The sequence below is a fragment of the Balaenoptera acutorostrata genome, chromosome 20 (genome assembly GCF_949987535.1).
Source record: "Balaenoptera acutorostrata chromosome 20, mBalAcu1.1, whole genome shotgun sequence".
NCBI lineage: Eukaryota > Metazoa > Chordata > Mammalia > Artiodactyla > Balaenopteridae > Balaenoptera > Balaenoptera acutorostrata.
Window position 1 is genome coordinate 21,444,215 of NC_080083.1, and position 21,334 is coordinate 21,465,548.

General features: G+C 39.5%; 1 protein-coding gene across 4 annotated transcripts in view; it reads left to right on the forward strand.

Moving 5' to 3' along the window:
* Nucleotides 1-21,334, forward strand: part of AP2B1 (adaptor related protein complex 2 subunit beta 1) — a 119,156-nt gene that overhangs the window by 58,112 nt on the left and 39,710 nt on the right. For 3 of the 4 annotated variants that reach the window (XM_007190197.3, XM_057535475.1, XM_057535476.1), the window contains 3 exons: nt 4,852-5,044; nt 17,451-17,492; nt 18,345-18,491. In XM_007190197.3, the coding sequence (XP_007190259.1) occupies nt 4,852-5,044; nt 17,451-17,492; nt 18,345-18,491 (382 nt within the window). The remainder of the gene's footprint in view (nt 1-4,851; nt 5,045-17,450; nt 17,493-18,344; nt 18,492-21,334) is intronic. The other variant, XM_007190198.2, reaches the window with a different exon arrangement.

Here is a 21,334-nt window from a genome sequence, read left to right on the forward strand (position 1 = left end):
TTGCCATTTAAATTACCTTTCTCCTGATAACTTTGACCCTCAAATGGGATGGGGAAAGTGAAACAAATCAACAAACAAAAACAACTCTTCCTAGAACACAAAGAGAGAACCAATATTTGAACTATGTAAAAAGAAGCACAGTCTCTTACGTAAGGTCTTTATCAGATTAATAGCCTTCAATTTGTTACCTTCACAATTCCTTATGTGGTTCCTTTTTGGATGACCTTTTTGTCCATTTGTGCTTGTTTTTTGTTTTTAAAAAAGAAACACAAGTGCAGAAAAATCCCCTTTGAAATAAATATGGGTATGTTGCTGCAATGGCATGTCTGTAAGAGTACTGACATCACCTAGCTTTCTTCTGCGTCCTAAGGGTAATAAGTGATATGCCTCTGACATGAAATACATTTGCACCATAAAACCTTAGAGGCTTAAAAATGCTTACTTCATGAGGTCTTTTAAAATCACTTGGGAAAGGGAAAAGTGCTTTTTAGTTGAGTATTGCTTACTATACTTGTCAGCTGCTCTGTGGGCATGAGATGGTAAATAGTTGTCTAACTTGGAAATATCTCACCTTTTAAAAATACTGCTTTGATGACAGGTTTATGCAGTTATTTCCCATGCCTTCATAATGGGGAAAGATTTTCATGTTAGTTTTCTTGTGTCTTCCGTTTAGAAAAAATACATAATAATGATTTATCATGTTCTTAATTTGTAGAAGCTGTAAGATCATTTACTTCTTTTCATCTAACTCACTTTTGTCTTCTCATAATACTCTTACCTGTCTATTAGAGTGGAGGAAAATATGTGCCTATTCTGCCTTCTGTTTAAAGGTGCTGATAAATCCATGTGTTTTGTCACATTTCCCAAACAGTACATGTTGAGAGATGATAGAATTTCATGGGCAGAGGATACCCTTTATGGAGATTTCATATATTTCTTGCTAGGTGTATATGAAATTGTTTCCCCTTTTGACTTCCTTATTAATTTTTGGCTTTATTTGTACCCACCCTCTCCCCAATCTAGATACGTCTCCTTTTGGCTTCCTTGACACTTTTTCCACCTAAGTCCTCTTTTTTTTAGATTGTTTTTCTCTTTAATCTTTGCAGTTTTGTGTTCCTTCTCTTCTCTGGTTGTATCACAAGGCTCCTTCTGAACCTTCTCTGTGTATTCCCTTAGGCAGTTTATCTTCTAAGCACAGTTACCACTGATACATTCTGTTAATTTTGTTTTGTTAATTTTATTGGTGAGGAAGCTTTGTCTCAGAGAGGTTGTCACTTGCCCAAGGTGATGCATGCAAGTGGTAATTAGTGGAGCCAGCGCTTGGTTCTAGACACCCTGCTCTTACCACAGCACCCTGGTGTTACTCTGCTCATTTCACCTGAGGTGTGTGTGTGAATTTCTTCCCAAGTTTACTTCTGTAACTCTGACTGCCAGTCCCTTTTCCTTAGCTGTCTGTTGGACTTCCCTACTTGTTTTTCTCACTTGAAACTTAACAGAATTGAAAGCAGCATAGTATTTTCCCCATCATCCCTCCAGGTTCCTCTTATAAGGAGCATCGCTAGTCTTTCGCTTCTTCGTTTTTGTTTTTTCTGAGTTTGATTCTTCATTCTTCTTTGTTCAAGCGTTGTCAGAACCTACCTAGGGTTTTCATTTTTTAAGAAAGCATTTGTTTATTAATGGAATTTTTATAGTGGTTTTTTAGTTTTTAAAAAATTATATAAATCTTAGGAAACATAGAAGATAGAATGGTATAACAAACACGTGTACTCATCACTCAGCTTCAACAGTCATCAGTATTTTGCCAATCTTGTTTCATTTATCTCCCCCACAAATTTTTTTTTTTGAGGGAGCTGGAGTATTTTAAATTAAATTCCAGACCTCATATCACTTCACCAATAAGTACTTTACTTGGTATCTCTCAAAGATAAGGACTTTAAAAAAAATCACAATATATTATCAAGCCAAAATTAGGGGTAATTCCTTAACATTCAGTAAAACTGAACTACTTCAGATTTTTTCAATTGTCATTCTCTATTCTACTTTAAAGTTTATCTAAGATTGGTTTTACTTTTTGCTTAAATGTTTGGAATAATTCACAGTGAAGCCATCTGAACCTGAAATTTTCTTTGTTTTTTTTTCACTTTTTAAATTAATATGTCATTTATAATAATCTTAGTATTAGTGCACTAATCTTTAGTGTATAGCTCAATAGATTTTTATGTGTGCATACACTCATATAACCGCCACTCTGATCAGATACAGGATATTTCCAGCACCCCAGAAGACTCCTCATGCCATTTTGCTGTTATATCCACCCTCCAGAGATAACCACTGTTTTTTAAATTTATTTATTTATTTATTTATTTATGGCTGTGCTGGGTCTTCGTTTCTGCGCGAGGGCCCCCTCTAGTTGCAGCGAGCGGGGGCCACTCCTCATCGCGGTGCGCGGGCCTCTCACTATCGCGGCCTCTCCTGTTGTGGAGCACAGGCTCCAGACGCGCAGGCTCAGTAACTGTGGCTCACGGGCCCATTCGCTCTGCGGCATGTGGGATCCTCCCAGACCAGGGCTCGAACCCGTGTCCCCTGCATTGGCAGGCAGATTCTCAACCACTGCGCCACCAGGGAAGCCCATAACCACTGTTTTGATTTCTATCACTGTAGATTAGTTTTGCCTCTTCTTGAACATCATGTAAATGGAACCATACAGCATTTGCTCTTCTGTGTCTAGCTTTTTTGCACAGTATAATATCTGAGACTACTCTAATGCCGTGTTATCAGTTGTGTGTTCCTATTTATTAGTGCATAGTATCCCATTGCCTGCATATGCCACAATTTATTTATATCTGCTGTTGATGTATCTTTGGGTTGTTTCCAGTTTGGGGCTCTTATGGAGAAAGCTGCAATGAATATTCCTATATATTTCTGTTGGTAGACCTATATACTCATTTCTCTTGTGTGTACACTTAGTGGAATTGCTGGGTTATAGAATAGATGTATATTTAGCTATAGGAGATACTGCCAGTTTTCCCAAGTGATTGTACCAGTGCACACTCCTTCCAGAAATATATAAGAGTTCTAGGTGATCCACATCCTTAGCAGCACTTGGTATTGTCAGTCATTTTAATTTGAGCCATTCTGGTTGATTTGTAGTGGTGTCTCATAGTTTTAATTTGCATTTTCCTGATGAGTAAAGATGCAAGTACCTTTTCATGTTTATAGACTGCTAGTATATCCTCTTTTGTGTCATGCCTGATCTTTTCCTTATTTTATAATGAGTTATCATCTTTGTAGGAATTCTATGTGTAATGATCGAATGATTTGTAGGAATTATATATAATTTGGATACAGGTCTTTTGTCAGATGGATATTTTGCAAACTTCTCCCAGTCTGTGGAGAATACCTTTTCTCACTCTCTCTTAATGGTGTCATTTGAAGAAGAAATGTTCTTAATTTTAATGAAGTCCAGTTCATCACTTTTTTTCTTTTATGGTTAGAGCTTTTTGTAGAAACTTTTGTCTTCTCCAAGGTCATAGAAATCCTCTTGGTTTTCCCCTTCACATTTATGTCTGATTTATCTCTAATTTTTATTTATGTTGTGAGGTGTAGGAGTCAAGGCTCATTTTTGTCCCACGCAGCTATTCAGTTGACCCAGCACCATCTATTAAGATCATTTCCCCCTGCCTAGTCCATTTAACATCTCTTGGAACTCACCACTTCGTTTTTATTTTTACAGTGTGATGGCAGTAGTGGTTTAGGTCACTCTTAGCTCATCTTCATGTCCATTCTCCCAACTTCAGTCCATTATACACACAGCTGCTTGGGTAATGTTCCTCTAAATGTTAATTTTAGTTCTTTGTTCAACAAATAAAAGTGATTCTGCATTGCCTATCATATAAAAATTAACTCTCCAGACCTGTTTTCAGAGTTGTATTTCCCTCATCTTCACTTCCCCCAAATCTTACCAATTACAGTGTCTGCTCCTGCCAGTATAATTTTTTCACCACCCCTGAAGTCAAATTGTTCATTTCTGTGCCTTTGCACAAGCTATCCTTTCTTTTTCTGAAGGTCTCTCCCTGGTAGTTCCTCATAACTATGCTGTTTTTGAAAATCTAGCCATAAAACCATTCTCAGAAGCTTTTGGGATCAGCCCCACCTGGTTCTGTTTTGCTTCTCATCTGTATCCTTTCAGTGTGCATACACACAATAGTCATTTCTGCTTTTACACAGTGAGTGTGCTTTTCACTTGTTTTGTGAATGCTGGTTTTTTGTTTGTTTGTTTGAGTGTAAGTTATTTGAGGACAGGAAATATATTTCCTTTTTTTAAAAGAAAAAAAAGATAGGGCTTCCCTGGTGGCGCAGTGGTTGAGAATCTGCCTGCCAATGCAGGGGACACGGGTTCGAGCCCTGGTCTGGGAAGATCCCACATGCCGCGGAGCAACTAGGCCCGTGAGCCACAATTACTGAGCCTGCGCGTCTGGAGCCTGTGCTCCGCAACAAGAGAGGCCGCGATAGTGAGAGGCCTGCGCACCGCGATGAAGAGTGGCCCCCGCTTGCCACAACTAGAGAAAGCCCTCGCACAGAAACGAAGACCCAACACAGCCATAAATAAATAAATAAATAAAATTAAAAAAAAAAAAAAAAAAAAAGATATATTTCCCCAGAGTTCTCATTACAGTGCTCCCTTATAGAGTAGGTGCTCAATTAAAATTGATTGACTGATGAAGTTATGTAGTATAAGAGTTTTTTCCCCCTCCCATTTTTGTATATCTGACCTTCACCCGTTGCCTTGTTACTATGTCCCAGGTGAAACTGACTTTTCTCTTTTCCCCTCTTTCTGTGTGTGACTTGCAGCACTGATGCGGGTGACAGCCCTGTTGGCACCACCACTGCCACCAACCTGGAACAGCCTCAGGTTATCCCCTCTCAAGGTGACCTTCTGGGGGATCTTTTAAACCTTGACCTTGGTCCCCCAGTCAATGTGCCGCAGGTATCCTCCATGCAGATGGGAGCAGTGGATCTCTTGGGAGGAGGACTAGATAGTCTGGTAAGCATCTTTCTTCTTTCTTTTGGTTATTTTAAATTCTTTTTATTTTTAAATTTCTGGGGTTATTTTAAATTCTTGATATGCTGAAGAACTTTAAATTATTCCACTTTTTAGAACTAGACCTTTCCTTGACGAGCAGAGCAATGTCCTTTGATAAAGGACAGGATTATTTTTTCTAGAGATTTAATTGATACTGTTCATCATTGGTATGGGATATGTCTACAAGTGTACAGGATTATTTTGTTGTCCTGCCTCTGAATAGAACTTTTGATGTTTAACCAACCTAGTCACCTTTCCAGAGCTTATTATTGCTCTTGCTGCTTAACTCTGGATAGCCCCTGTAATTCCCCTTTTGACCTGAACATCATTCAAATGACGTCATAGTGATCATCCTGTTTTGAGGCTTTCAAACTTTTGCCTTTTTTGTATTTTATTGGCTTATGCCTTGTCTAATTCCAAAAGGTTCATTTGAGCCATTTGTGTTTTTTTTTTTAAATGTATCTTTCTTATAGTTGAGAAGTACTTCTTGATTGGTTCTTTTTTCCCCTTTTCCATCCACACCCCCCCACTCCACCCTGTCATACTTCCAATTTAATTAGCTTCCAGGATTCTAATACTAAAAGGCTCCAATGTCCAGAGTATCTGAATATGTGCCACCAGTGGAAGCCAATTAGTTACTGTTGCTGTAAAAGATAAATGTGAAATATTAAGGATGACCTTCCATCTGTGTAGAGAAGGCCAGAAAAATAACAGGTCTCATCACATGGCTCCCTGCAAATTAGATGCTTAACTGTGGTGTAATTAGAGGAGCTTTTTTAGCTGAACACTTGAAAATAAGTTGTTCATCAACCTGATGACTATAAGTATGCCCAACAAACTGATTTATTTCCCAGCATTAGAAATTGGAAGGCAATGCCATAGATACAAAAATATATATTCTCAGAGATTACATAAACAAAACGACCTTACTTTCTGCTTCATACGTTGGCATTTTCTCTTCTACTTTATGAGCAGTATTATGTCTGGGATTTATGCCAGCTGGTACAGGTACATTTACTTTTGGCTGACAGAGAGCCTAAGGAGATAGGGTTACCGTCATATCTTTGTGGGTGATGCGTTTTACTAATGGAAGTCACTGCTTCCAGAGTCTATACACTGACCAAGCTCTGGACTCTAGCTAATGGTGACACAAATGAGCACTGATTTTGTCTTCCTTGGGAATAAAAGCATTTGCTTTTCATTTTCCTATCTCTAATGAATAGAGCTGACTGAATAGCTTCCTCGTGTGATATCCCGCGTTGCTGTATAACCTCCTTTATAGACTCAGGAGACTGACAAATGAATATTGAAATATTCATGGAGACTCTCAGAAATCCCTTATAAACATTGAAATAGCTCATCCTATTCTGTTGACACATGAACTACAAGTTAAATGTTACATCCTCCTCACGGTTATGCCTTAACAACCCTGCTTATTTCCCTAGTGGTTTACAACATAGTGGACTCGCTGAACCTAAGAAGACAAAGAAATTAAGTTTGAAGGATGGAGGGGAGAAAGAGGCTCTATATTTTGATGTTGCCTGGCCCAGGATTCTGTCCTCTTGTTTCTTAACCCACTTTAGTATGGAAGGGAAAGAAACATGTTATTTCCATTTGGCTTTGTATCAGCTCTTGCTGGCCCTTAACACTAGTGAGTTTTCTCCTTATATTTTACACAGCTAATCCAGTCATGTGTCAGAATTCTGGCAAGCTTACATCAGATAGAAAAACAATTAGAACTTTCTCAGATTGTAGTAGCCCAAGTTACACATGGGCCTTTTTTCATTTTCTTTTTTTGCAAAGGATATTCTCTTTGGGGTGGAGAATAAATTGTTTTTATAATTGGATTTCTAAATATTATACAGCCTTTGCTAGGTAGGCCCAGTAACGTTCCTGTGTAACTCTAAATTTTAACTTATTCTGACTTTGGGATTTAAAATGGTATAATTGGTGCTATAGCCCCAGAAAGTGTTTACATGCAGGTTTCTTCAGCTTATTCTGTGATATAAATATGTCCCAGAAATCAAAATGAGGAGTAAAAGCCCTTCTTTTTGCTTTGGATCTGTATGTAGTTAAATATATATCACTCAAAGAACCAAGATTCCTTTTAAGAGAACATCACAAGGAAGAGGCCTAAATCTGGCTGTGTGGAAGACTAGTTTCTGTGGCAGCAGCAGTCTATGCCATTTTTAAAATGCTTTTATTATTCTTACGTAAATTATCTAATTTAAAGAGGAAAATAGTTCTCAAAGTTTTTACTTAGTCTATACAGATAGTGCTGTTTCTTGCATGAATTGTTGCCTTACAGCAGTGCTTCTCAAGCTAATGTGTACATAAATCAACTGGAGATCTTGTACAAGACAGATTCTTGTTGCTCTGGGGTGAGACCTAGGAGTCTGCGTTTCTAACGAACACCCAGGTCTGTGGACCACATTTTGCATAGTAAAGACGTAGAATATCTGTGATCACTGTGAACCACTTCACTTTAGTGTTTGAATAGCTGTTGGTAAACCCAGATGTCTTTTTCTCTTGACTTCAGTAGTAAACACACTCCTGGAAAGAGGGCTCCTACTCTGCCTCAGATTGAGAGAGGGCAAGAAACTCTTGAAATTATTTTGTTAAAGGTCTGTCTTTCACTCTCTAGGAAGAAGAATATTGCTAGGTGTGGTAGAATTTGACCCAGGTCCCCATTTAAAATATGGCCTGGATTAGAGTTATGTGATTGTCTGGCAAGCAGCACTCAGGTTACGTGGGTGTTCATCTCAGAACGTCTATCAGCAGCGTTTTTGCTGCTTTTTTTTTTTTTTTTAACATCTTTATTGGAGTATAATTGCTTTACAACGGTGTGTTAGTTTCTGCTTTATAACAAAGTGAATCAGTTATACATATACATATGTTCCCATATCTCTTCCCTCTTGCGTCTCCCTCCCTCCCACCCTCCCTATCCCACCCCTCTAGGTGGTCACAAAGCACCGAGCTGATCTCCCTGTGCTATGCTCTCCCTGTGCTATGCGGCTGCTTCCCACTCGCTATCTGTTTTACATTTGGGTCACTGGTTTCTAACAGAACCTTACCCACAGAGGTCAGTGGTGTGCTGCTAATGAAGCGTGGCAGCTACTAACCTTTTATTTCAAGCTTTGTGGTTCTCAACTCTAGCTGCATAATTGGTATTTAAAAATATATATTGTCAGTGTTTGGACCCAACCCTAGAGCAATTAAACAGAATTTCTGGGAGACAGGACCTTAGACATTGGTATTTTTTTTTAAAAATCGAAGTTATTTTAATTTTGCAGCCAAGATTGAGAACATTGAGCCAAATGAAGCTCCAGATGAAGTTAGGTAGAGATGTTAAAAAATTGATCTTTAAGCCAAGGCAGTGATTACCACAGAAGAATTATATTTTGGTGAGCCTCTGGCACCTCCTACAAACAGACCTCTCTGACTTTACCTTTGTTCTGCCTCCTGCCCCTCCACACCCTCACCCCCTGACCCCAGGACATTTTCCTGTTGTGATTTGCTGTTAGGTGATCCAGCCTACCAGAAATTGGCCAGGAGTTGAATTTGACCGATTTAGATTTAGTTGCTCATTCCCAGGGTTCTTCTCACCCTTGCTCATGTTCCATAATTGGAGACTGAAAATTGTCTTGTATTTTGGATTATCTACCCATTTTCTGTTCCTCTGTTTTAAAACTTGATATTCACTAGAGGATAGTATTACTCTTCCATTTTCACATCCTGGTGACCCTCCCTTTAGATCTTGTTTGCTCTCTTTCATCATTGCACTTGTGAAATTTTGAGATTTAGTGAATTGTGACTTTTCTAGAACTATCATTCAGGAAATACTTATCAATTTATTTATTCATTATTATTATTTGTCACAAGCTACCTGAAGGCTCCAGCCTTCTTCCATCAATAATCGTGACTCATATATAACAGCTGTGATTCTTAAACCAAAGAGAGTGAGGTAGGTATATTGCTGTGATGTAAAAAACACACACACACACGTGCACACCATTCCCAGGTGACTTTTAGATGGTGTTTTCGTTGTTGTTTGGTTTTTTGTTTGTTTGTTTTTGGAGACAGGTGCCTTTGAAAATCATTGATGTAGACAGAGCTTCAGATTTTTTGAAATGATACTTCTTCATCACAAAACTCAAATCAAAATGGATTTCCTACATACTCTTCACTTTCCTCCTTAGTTTTTGCTTGCCCTTTAGCGTATTCTCTTTTGCCTAAACGTAGATAGTTTCCTCCTTCTGTTAGTGTAAACTTAACTGTCACCTTGATGTGGAATGAATTCAGGTACTGAAACTTTGATCTATGTATAGAGCAAGATAGTATACTATTTAGATGTTATTGGGGTTTTTGTTTCTTTGTTTTAGAAGCAGTATAGGTGTCTTTTTATGCCCCTGCTACCAAATCTAAGAAACTGCTCATCTTGGGTAGTGTGACATTTCTGACGGTGGTGCAGATCCTTCTGGTTTGGTGTAGTGTGAGAGGTGACCCGGCACCCAAGTATGTAAATCTTGCATACATGTTATAAAGATACACCATCTGCTAATGAGTCTGACATGGCTGAGGATCGCTAGAGTAATAATTGAATCTCAATTATTTGTTGCCATTACTTTCAGACTGTCAGCAGACTGTCAGGCCTTGGCTAAATTACGGCCTTCTGTTTATCCAAGGTGCTGTACATTATTCTATTTAGAAAAATGGTGCTATTGTGCATCAAGAATAGAAAGGAAGCATTATCCAGATTGTCCTTTCTCTGTGCTGACGAAGAGTTTCCTGCCAGAGATAATGTGCTTCAGTGTGCCCAGCTAGGATGGAGTAGAAGAGAGGAGAAACTGCCTTTTCCTGACTCCAGTGTATGTTTTTCAGAACCTCCTACCCTGTTTCTTACATACAGGTTTTTACCTTTCAGATATTTCAACTCATGAACTATTGTAGTAATGATTTTGAGGTTTTTTTAGCCCATGGGAAATCCATTGTACATACTAGTTTTGCATCTTCATATCTCTTCCTCTGGAAAAGATTTGCTGTGATTTAAGAGCTTAAGTTTTAGAGTTGGTAGTCTTGTGAAGACAGTTTTGTAAATTGTAGCCTAATTTTGTCTGATAAATTCTTCAGTGGCTTTTGTAACCACTGTCTTTTTATCAATGCATAGATTTAGTGAAGACTGGCCTCAGACAGTGTTGGGAATAATTACCAAATACTGAGTGCCTATTTCTGTGCCAGTCTCTGTGGTAGAAACTTTTATAATTCCTAATCCTCAAAATAAGTCTGCAAGGTAATTGGTATTGGGTCCCATTCTACAAAAAACTGAAGGTTGCATAGCAAGTAAGACTCAGAGTCAGGATTTTGAACCCAGATTTCTTCAAAAGTTTAAAGTTTATACGCACTTTTCCACTGTCCTGTGATTCCTCCAGTTTTTTTGTTATTGTCATTTTCCAGAATAGAGTTCAGTCTCACTTAACTTTGGTCCTTCTCAGACTAGGGTACACAGTCTCTGGAGTACACAGCAGAGTACAGGGTGCATTTGAAGCTGCAGGATAAACCTGGTTCATCATCTTGCAGTGTCAGTCTTACTTGATGGTAAGGAATGTAAACACACTGTATTAAGGCTTAGAATGTAAAATTGCATGAATGTTTAAGATAAAACACAAGGCTTGTTTGCCCTAGGCCTCTCCATGCTATACCTCCCAGATGCCCTGTGTGTGAGTTTGGGCTAGCTTATCATTAGGAGGCACTTGAAAGTTTGAGAAAGACTTTAGAAGTTTATTCATTAATGAGGAGAAGGATTGGATAAGTTTATACATCTATCTGGACAGCAAAAGGAATAAGATTGCTTTCAAGTAGAGCCACAAAATCCTGTGTTCCCATCTATTTGGTGGTGAATTGTGATATAAAGCAAGTACTTTCAAGGCAAATAAATGATGCACAGGACATTCTTGTGCTGAAAACTGGCAATCAAAACCACTCAGACAATACATTTCCTTTCTAGAAAGAGCTTTGGCCTTGGGGTGGGAACGGAGGGGGTGGGGTCATTTTTCCCCCTAATTGGTTGTATTCATATGTGTTGGCAGTGTTGATGCAGATATGGTGCTCTCGGTCAGTTGGGGAAACAGTTTTGTCAGCCTTCTGTCCATTTTGTGATAATTTTCACCAATAAAATGATTCATTTCCAAATTGTCTCCCCAAGAAATAATACTGCCATAGTGGTGCTTATATGGAAATTCATTCACTCAGTAAATATTTGAGTGCTTATTCCTTGTCAGGCTCTATTCTGTGTACTGGGAATATAGTTGTGGCGAGTCCTTACATACATTCTAGTGAGGGGAGACGAATGACAAACAAGTACATAGGTAGTAATTACTGCAAAGGAAAATGAGACAGGATGCGGAGCTTCTCCTGTGGATTTTTACTGCATTGAACATTGAGTTATATCTGACCTAAGAGACCAATAGTGGCCATTCTAAGGACTTTCTGTCACGTTCTATTCCCTGTCCCATCTCAGGAAGTAATCTATTATATCTCCCTATTTTTCTGTTGATGTAAGACTTTTTTTCCTTCAAGTTAAGGAGTCTTCTGATGATTTTGTATGATCTCAACTCATTTATGCTATTCCACATCAAGTCTATTCTCACCATGAGTTTGTCTAATAGCTTTTGCATGGTTACAGATTATTTTCACCAGTTTGATTAGTTATATTTTATGGTGCTTTTCTAAATAGCTTTTTGAAGATTAAATTAAAATTTGTAGCCCAACAGCTGGAAAACCATACTTTTACCTAGGAGATAGTGTGTGCCTTCTAAAATCTAAAAACTAATTGGAAAAACACAGACTGATGTTTTTGACACCAGTAGGATTTTGGTATAAGTTTTGTTTGTGATGGGAATCATTGTGTACTGTTTTTACATCATTCTGTTTTGACTCCTGACTAGCAGAGCTATCGGTAAGCTATATGACCTGAAGCATTCCTTAGACTCCCTTCAATTAAATCAGTTCTGGAAAGTGTCAAATAAAGGAGGTGATAATTCTAGACAGGAGCAAAGAAATGTGTGAGCTTAAGATCTACACCTCTAATTAAGAGAATGTCTTCAGATACTCAGCTCCAGTTTCAGAAGCAGACAGGTATATTTTAGACTGGTCAGATGGACCTCAAAGGGGCTAACCCAGAGCAGTGATTGTGAACATTTGTGGGGGTTTTGGGGTTTTGCATTTAATTTTATTTTTACTTGTTTATTTATTTTTGGCTGCATTGGGTCTTCGTTGCTGCGCAGGGACTTTCTCTAGTTGTGGCGAGTGGGGGCTACTCTTCGTTGTGGTACGCGGGCTTCTCACTGCGGTGGCTTCTCTTGTTGCAGAGCACGGGCTCTAGGCTTGCGGGCTTCAGTAGTTGTGGCTCTTGGGCTCAGTAGTTGTAGCTCGCGGGCTGTAGAGCGCAGGCTCAGTAGTTGTGGCACACGCGCTTAGTTGCTCCGTGGCATGTGGGATCTTCCCGGACCAGGGATTGAACCCGTGTCCCCTGCATTGGCAGGCGGATTCTTAACCACTGCACCACCAGGGAAATCCCATGTGGGGTTTTTTTTTTTTGTTCTTGTTTTGTTTTCGGTCTGCTTGGTGGCCATGTCAAGACTTTTCCTTTTCTTGGAGTCAGGCAGACTTGGTCCCTTATAGAACCTCAGTCTTGAGTTCTTTCTCTGTACTTCTGCTTTTGTAGCATGTTGCCATTGGATGAAGGTATTTCCTTTTGGTATGCAGACTCAGCTCTCAAACGTTCGACTCAACCTAGTTCTGCAGCAGAGCTCATGCAACCGTGCTGAAATCCCTTTAGCCCATAAAATAAGTCACCATGAAATCACTACTTTCCATCCAATTACTGAATGAACAGTGCAGCGACACATTATTTTGTAGTTCAACATGAACTGTGGTGGTAGCCAAATGTTAATGTTATTCTTAGTGCCATTTAATGTGATTTAGATTGGGGGCTGGGGAAGCTTTACCACTAGCAGAAATTTTAGACTTGGGTATCAGCTATGGACCTTTAGGAAAATTCTGCTCAATTTTCAGCATTTGAAGTGTTCTTTTCCTGAAATTGGCACCTCTCCTTCATCTTCCTGTATCCTGATTTAGTTGGTCTGTAGTTGACATTATTTCCTTCATGGAGAAAATAGCAGCCTCATTAAGGCAGTCCTGGGAATAACGGGAAATGGACAGCTCCAAAAGACACTTAAAACGTACACAGCATTTAGACACCTAAGATTGAGATTAAATCCATGCCTTATGCCTCTGGCACTTTTCACTCACCTCTCCCAACTTACTGGATAACAGATATCACTGAATTTTTACAAGTCCAGTTTGACTGATTTTGTACTCTACCTGATTAGTAAGTATTACCAAACAGATGACTCTTGTCTGACTCCAGATGATATCAGCAACCGAACTGCAATGGTTAGTGGCTAGTTCAGACCAACATGACAACGACATTACTGTGTTCTGTTCAGCTTTCTAGCCTTCCCCCCGCCTCCTCGATTAATATCTGCATCATCCTGCTTGTCGCTGTAGATAGGAGAGGCCCTCACTGGGGAATTGGCTCCCATCCTTGCTGACATCTCCCTGTTAGTTACTCTTGCCCAACACTGTGCTGTCACCTGTGTCATATTTTCAGAGAGGAAGATGACAACCTCCCTTAGAAACTTTTCAGTCAAAAGGAAAGATGCTGAATAAAGTCTGAGTAAGCTATAGTTTTGCTAGTTAGAAAACATATTGAAATTGTCCTTTCCTTTTGCTCTCTGGACATAGCACAGTTATGTGAACCTTTATATTTCTGGCTACATGTCTCTAACACCCTTTGGATTCTGTCTCTGTAAGATCAAGAGTTCTTGATTCTGGGTTGCAGCTGAGTTGTATTTGATAAGCTGAACATAAACAAAGGAGTATCAGAATTACTTTTCAGTTTCTCTTACATGTTTTTGAATAAAATTGACAAGCAGCAAGGTGGGGAGGAGTGGGGGGAGTACATTTAGATCCTGTCCAGCTAAGATAATATTCATATAATACTCAAATATAATAAGAATGAGATCTAAGAAAATAAGGGCTATAAATGGGCTTTATTTCCTTTGGAAATAGCACCACTAGTGAGTGCCTTTTCTCAATGCCTTTTATTGAATGTAGCATATTTGATAATACTGCCATTTCTCTTCCAGTGTGTTTTTTCTTTCTTGCCATCGAGTGCCAGCAAGGTCCATAAAGAATTCCATCTCTTTCAAGCTTCAGTTGTGAGATAGGCCAGAAGGGAGGAGAGTGGCTGGGGGGAGGATATATAAGCCCATCAGAAAGTCATAAAACTAAATCAAAACCAGCATCAGGACAAGATGACAAGAGACATTCTGTATCATTCCCTTCCTTAGAAAGGGTTTTTCTTGGACTTCCCTGGTGGCACAGTGGTTAAGAATCCTCCTGCCAATGCAGGGACACAAGTTCGAACCCTGGCCCAGGAAGATCCCACATACCGCAGAGCAACTAAGCCCATGCGCCACAACTACTGAGCCTGCGCTCTAGAGCCCATGTGCCTGGAGCCCGTGTGCCTAGAGCCCGTGCTTCACAACAAGAGAAGCCACCACAGTGAGAAGCCCGCGCACCACAACGAAGAACCAACACAGCCAAAAATAAATAACTAAATTAATTTATTTATAAAAAATAAATAAATAAAAGGGGTTTTCTTTCTGCTTAAGTTCTAGCTTCCTTTTCAATTCAGGAGTTAGCTCCAAAGTAATTCCTGAACATATATTCTTGTCTGATTCCAGATCATAGTTAATTCTCTAAGGCAGTGGTTTTCAACCTTGTCTGTACATTAGAATCACTAGGGCAGCTTTTTAAAATTCTGATGTCCAGGCTACAACTCAGAACGATTAAATCACTATGGCTGGGATTGAGACTCGGGCATCAGTACTTTTAAAAATCCCCTTCCCCTCCACAGTTATACACACGCAGGTGGTTTATTCCATTGTGTATCTAAGGTTGAAAACCATAGCTAATAGAACACAGTTGAAGTAGTTATTAGTAATCTTAGAAAGATTGAATCTTACCTAAGAAACCTCCAGGTTTTTGTGATGGAGGAATTGAAAACTAAAGACTTACCATAATCAGTTTGCCTTTGCAAACTTATTTTCTGTGACTTTTTTTTTTTAACACATATCTACCCTGTGCTCCAGTCTAATTAGACTACTCATTCTTCTTTAAAAAAAAAAAAAATTTTTATTTATTTATTTGGCTACACAGGATCTTCATTGCCACATGCGGGATCTTTGTTGTGGCATGTGGGATCTTCGCTGTGGCATGAGGGAATCTTTTAGTTGCGGTGTGCGAGATCTTTAGTTGCAGCATGCAAACTCTTAGTTGCGGCATGCGGGATCTAGTTCCCTGACCAGGGATCGAACCTGGATCCCCTGCATTGGGAGCATGGAGTCTTAGCCACTGGACCACCAGGGAAGTCCCTACTCATCCTTCTTGATCATGCTTTTATTCCTACTTCTTCAGCCTTTGTTCAGGCTATTTGAGAAATAACTTCCCCCATTTTTGCATTCTATAATTTCACACTACCATGTCTTTGAAGCTTCTTTTCATTATCCTTCAGCCAAAAGGAGGCTCTTCTATTCAGAACTTTCTTTTTTTGCTTTAGTATATTCTGTATGGTTTTTGCATTCGTGTTTTGTTTTTTTGCCAGTTTGCAAAGCCTGGATCTTGTTCATCTATGTTTTCCCCTCATCGCCCGGCATCTTTATAGTCCCCATAGTACCTTATGTCCAGCAAGTGTGAGTGTGTGTTTGAATAAAAGGAATCTCATGCTTTTCAGATGTCATGCTATGGATGTGTGTTATTCTAGAAACAGGGAGAAGGTAGGTGTGTAATATCTTTTCTATTTGCTGTCATTCTTTTCCAGTTATTCGAATTCTTGGTTGTGATGACGTTTTTATCTGTATGCCTGTGATTTCTCGCCCCACGTCCAACCAGTAAATAGTCTTCAGGAACCAGACTTTGTAAATGTTGGTTCTTTGAGGTTTGGAGTGTTCTGTAGCTTAGTGCAGAACATGCTTATTCATGCCAGTTATGAAACACCTGCCTGGGGTTTTTGTTCTGTCGTGGTGGAAATAAGTCCCATTATTTTTCAGTATATATATTATTTTTGAGATTTTGGCAACCCAGTTTTATATATCTGTCCATTGAGAAGGTAATAAATCCCCTCTCTCAAATCCTGAAGACAAATACAATTTTTTTTTTTTAACACAACCACAGCCTAGAGCTCTCCAAGTTTCTACCACTAAATGACAGACAATAAAGGAAACAGTGTTTTGTAAAGCAGACAAGGCATTTGGAGATTCAGAGGGGAATGTTAGATGCACAGTGAGAGCTAGGGAAGTAGCAGTATAGAATCGTAGCACAAAAACGTATTGTTTGCTTTCTGAATAGCACCATTAGTTGTGGGTATATATGTTTTATGTTTTTTCATGCTAGCTGTTTTCAGCTTCAGTTCTTCTTTAATGCTTTTGTCCTGGAATTCAGGGTGAATTATATCAGAGCCCTGACGGGAAAAAGAGGCAGAAGTAAGACCATGTGGAATTATTTTCCTGTCACCTAGCTAATTGCGTTAGTCTAATTCTCCAATAGTTAGCATCCTTTTAAATGATCTACTCCAGATAAATCACAGCATTTCTCCTTAGCTGTATTGACTGTGGGAGAGATTTGAAGAATTGCATGCCTTCGCATTTCCTACCCAGATAGGATATCTTCCTAACCCAGCCGTTTGCTTTCTTAGGAAAGTTCTAAACTCTAAAAATCACTCTTGTTCAAGCTATAATTTTTGAAGCTTGAAGTTGCAGCTCACTACTGGTTTGGTTCCCACTTTCTCAGTGGGGTGGCAAGTTTTGTAGTTCAAAACACATTTTAGTTTTTCTTTTTCTCCCCACACCCCCTTAAATTTCCTTTTAAAGAAAAAATAAACATATTCAGAACATTACGACTTAAGAGATATAGCTTCTTGGAATATGTAAACTCTTTAAATCCTGTTTGGGTTTGTGCCTATGTACCCCAGTGGAAAGACTGGATCTGAAACATCCCTGAGATGTCCCAGCTCCATTTTCTTTCCACGTTTTCTCAAAACTCCCACACACCATCACTTCCCCTACTCAGTTCCCCTAGGTTATATTTCTTTGCAATCTAGAATTTCTTTAGGCTTTGGGAGTCAAGTTGAATAGCATGTATTCCCCGCAACTTGGTAGAGCAATTTACAGATTCTATATGGGCATCTAGTACTTAGCTAAATGAACTCTACCTTTCTCTCCTCTCTCTCCTTTCTCTCTTTCAGCTTGGCAGTGACCTTGGCGGGGGCATTGGAGGAAGTCCGGCAGTAAGTGCCATCGGTTTTTTTCACCATGGGATGCACTGCCCCCTGTTTGATGCCTTTCCTATGCACACGTTCTCAGACCAGCCACCGCTGCTATCTAGCCCTGTACACCAGAACCTCTGTAGCAGTGTATGAAGAGTAGAAAGTAGCGTAGGGTTACTTGGAATCTTTGGGACCATACACCACATGTGGTGTAGGGGTCTCTTTAGGGATTGGCGCTCTGGTGTCTACAGAGTTCTTTGTCTTCCTGACATTAAAGGGCTAAAGGAAATGGAACCTCCCATCTTGACGAGAGAATACTCTTTTCTCTTCTGTCGTCTAGAAAGAGCTTGAGCATCAGCTGGACTCAGATTGAGACTCTCCTCGTACGTGAGTTAGGGGGGTGTGAGTATCCATCTCCCCCAGGAGAGTTTCCTACTAGATATTTATGCCTAAATGGGGAAATAAGACTTGCCTGGGCCCAAGTGGAAATGGAACTGCTGTCTAAGTTGGATGCTTCTCCTTCTTTCTGTAGAAACAGATTCCCCCTTCATTAGGGTACCTGTAGGCCTTTTGCACAGAATCATGGAAGCTAAAATTGGAAACAAACAAAAAACTTTGGATCACTGTGTTCCTGATCCTACTGATTACTCTCTTGATAGAACTTCTAAAGAGTGTGTGTATCTTTTCAATGATGAAAAATAACCATGATGATTTGAAGGACAAAGAATATATGAATTAAACGCCTAAGAATACTGTAATTATGGTGTGTTCTTATTGATTTATCAATACTATTAAAATATATAGCAACATTTTAAGGACTATTAATCAGTTCTTCTTGATCTCCCTGCTCCCCTTCCCTTTTATTCCCTGCAGGTGGGACAATCCTTCATCCCGTCATCAGTGCCTGCAACCTTTGCTCCTTCACCTACTCCTGCTGTGGTCAGCAGTGGTCTGAATGACCTGTTTGAACTCTCCACGGGGATAGGCATGGCACCTGGTGGATATGTGGCTCCTAAGGCTGTAAGTAAAACAACACTTTCTTAGTGGACGGGACCTAAATTATTTAGCATCTGACATTTGTGTTACTCTCACTGATAATAAATCCAAGGTTGGGGCTCTTTTTCTAGAGGGTTTACGAGGAAGATGAAAGACGGCCTCAAACCTAGCAATAAGAAGCACCATAGCATCCTTATTAACCGTTTGTATAATTAGACTTAAAATTGGAAATACTAAGTATTTAGGTTTTGTTCTCTAGAAATATTGCCTAGCTTGTCAACACTGAAGTCAGTCTAGTGTAGATCTGATATACAGAGCAACAGCAGGAGGAAAAAGACATAATAGAGAAGTAACATTTTACTTTGCATTCTTTCCACTCTCCTTTTTCCATTGGTACTGCATATGGATTCTAGAGTGCCATTGCTCAGATTTGGTTGTCATGCATTTTACTACACCTTTTTAGAGTTTTGATTTAGGTTAATGTCATTGGTGTCCCTCTAGTCTCAGCCTCACTTGATGTCATGCTCAGATTGAAATTCAAAAGGGGAAGGGGAAACTCCTTGTAAATGAAGCATATTTCGGCCCTTGGGAATAGTGCCTTCCAGGCTAAGCTAGGTTTCTTTTAATTTTGCCTTTCTGAAAGGCAGCATGCCTGGTTGCTTTCTGAATTCTCTGCCTGCTCATCCAGCTCAGTGTGGGGAATCCCTGCTGCAGATAGTAAACCAGTTGTCCATCCCAGGAGTCTTGTCTTTGTGTACACACCCATTACATAGAGTAACCAGAAATATGATTCAAAACTGATCTATAGTGTTTTGGCACAACTTAGTAGCTTTGTTGTAAGGTTACTGCGTTGGATATTATCCCCACAGACTTTTAATTGATTAAGAGGTTATCTAACGTACTTGTTTACTAACATTATAGTAATACCTAGAAATGACAAATTTAAGTAATGTTGAAAGATCAGGTGGAAAATTAAGTTTCCCTCTGTCCCCACTTCCCCATAAGTAGCCACTATTAACTTTCTTCTGTGTCCTCTCAGAAGAAAAAAAGATCATGCATATACCTGTATGTTTCTATCCTTTAAATACTGTCAGTGGGATATACTGTTTTGCACCTTGTTTTTTCTCTACCACAGTCTTTTGAATGGCTGTATCCACTTTATTGATGTGTACCACAACATATTTAATCTTTCTCCTGGTGATGGACATTTAGGTTATTCATCTAGTCCTATCCCCGCCCCCTTTTTTGTTATTATGATGTTACCATGAACATTCTTGTTTACGTGTATCATGGTATATTTTTGTAAGCATATCTATAGGATAAACTTGGAATGTGCTTGATCATTTAAGCATTTAAAAATAGACATTACAGGGCTTCCCTGGTGGCACAGTGGTTGAGAATCTGCCTGCCGGTGCAGGGGACATGGGTTCGAGCCCTGGTCTGGGAAGAGCCCACATGCCGCGGAGCAACTAGGCCCGTGAGCCATAATTACTGAGCCTGCGTGTCTGGAGCCTGTGCTCCGCTACAAGAGAGGCCGCGATAATGAGAGGCCCGCGCATCGCGATGAAGAGTGGCCCCCACTTGCCACAACTAGAGAAAGCCCTTGCACAGAAACGAAGACCCAACACAGCCATAAATAAATAAATAAATAAAACCCAAAAAGTTAAAAAAAAAAAAAATAGACATTACAGGGACTTCCCTGGTGGTCAAGTGGTAAAGAATCCGCCTTCCAATGCAGGGGTCGCAGGTTCGATCCTTGGTTGGGGAACTAAGATCCCATATGCCACCGGGCAACTAATCCCACGCACCACAACTACTGAGCCTGCATGCAACAACTACTGAGCCTGCGCGCCTCAACTAGAGAGCCCATGTGCCACAAACTACAGAGCCCATGCGCTCTGGAGCCTGTGCACCACAACGAGAGAGAGAGATCCACACACCACTACTAGACAGAAGCCCACGTGCCACAGCGAAGAGCCCATGCAGGAACAAAAAGATCCTGCGTGCCGCAACGAAGATCCTGTGTGCTGCAACTAAGACCCAACGCAGACAAAAATAAAACAATAAATTATTTTTTTTTAAAAAGACATTACCAGCTTACCCTCCAAAAAGGTGACATCAAATTATATTCTCCAAAGCAGAATGTAATAGTGCCAGATTCCTTATATTCTCCTTCATTGAGTATTACTGACTTTTTGAATTTTTGACCCTCTGATAGATGAAAAATAGTATCTTGTACTATTAAATAGTGTCATTTTCTTCTTTTCTTTTTCCTTTTTTTCCTGTAATGTGGTTGAGTATATTCTCTTGTTTACTAGCCACCCAGTGACTAATGGGCATTCTGTCTTTAGTCAGGACAGTTCATGAATTCCTGTTGGTTTTTTTTTTTATATATATATATAAACTGGTACAGTCCAGGAGTATCACAGATTCTGGGGCCAGAGGTGGGTCACGAATGAATTATATAGAGAGAATAGGCATTCAGATTACTTAAACGACATCTGAATACTTAACTATTTCCCAGAGACTATAACAAAGGTTAAAAATATAAATAAGACATAGTCCTTGCCCTTAACAGATTACTGATAAGGAATTTGGTAGTGATTTTTAAAAGTCTTCAAATATTGTAAACATGCGATTTTCATTAGATCAGTTTTTTCCCTTTTAAGACTTTTACCAAAGCTACTAACCAAAGAAACCCCATGTTATGCTCATTGGAATTTCTCCTTTCGCTATGGTTACCCGGAGACTATTTTGGGGTTTGTTTTTCTTTTTTTGTTTGTTTTTGGCTTTGCTTTTGGGTTGGGTTTTTGTTTTGTTTGGTTGGGGTTTTTTTGTTTGTTTTTTGATTTTTGGTGGGGTTTTTT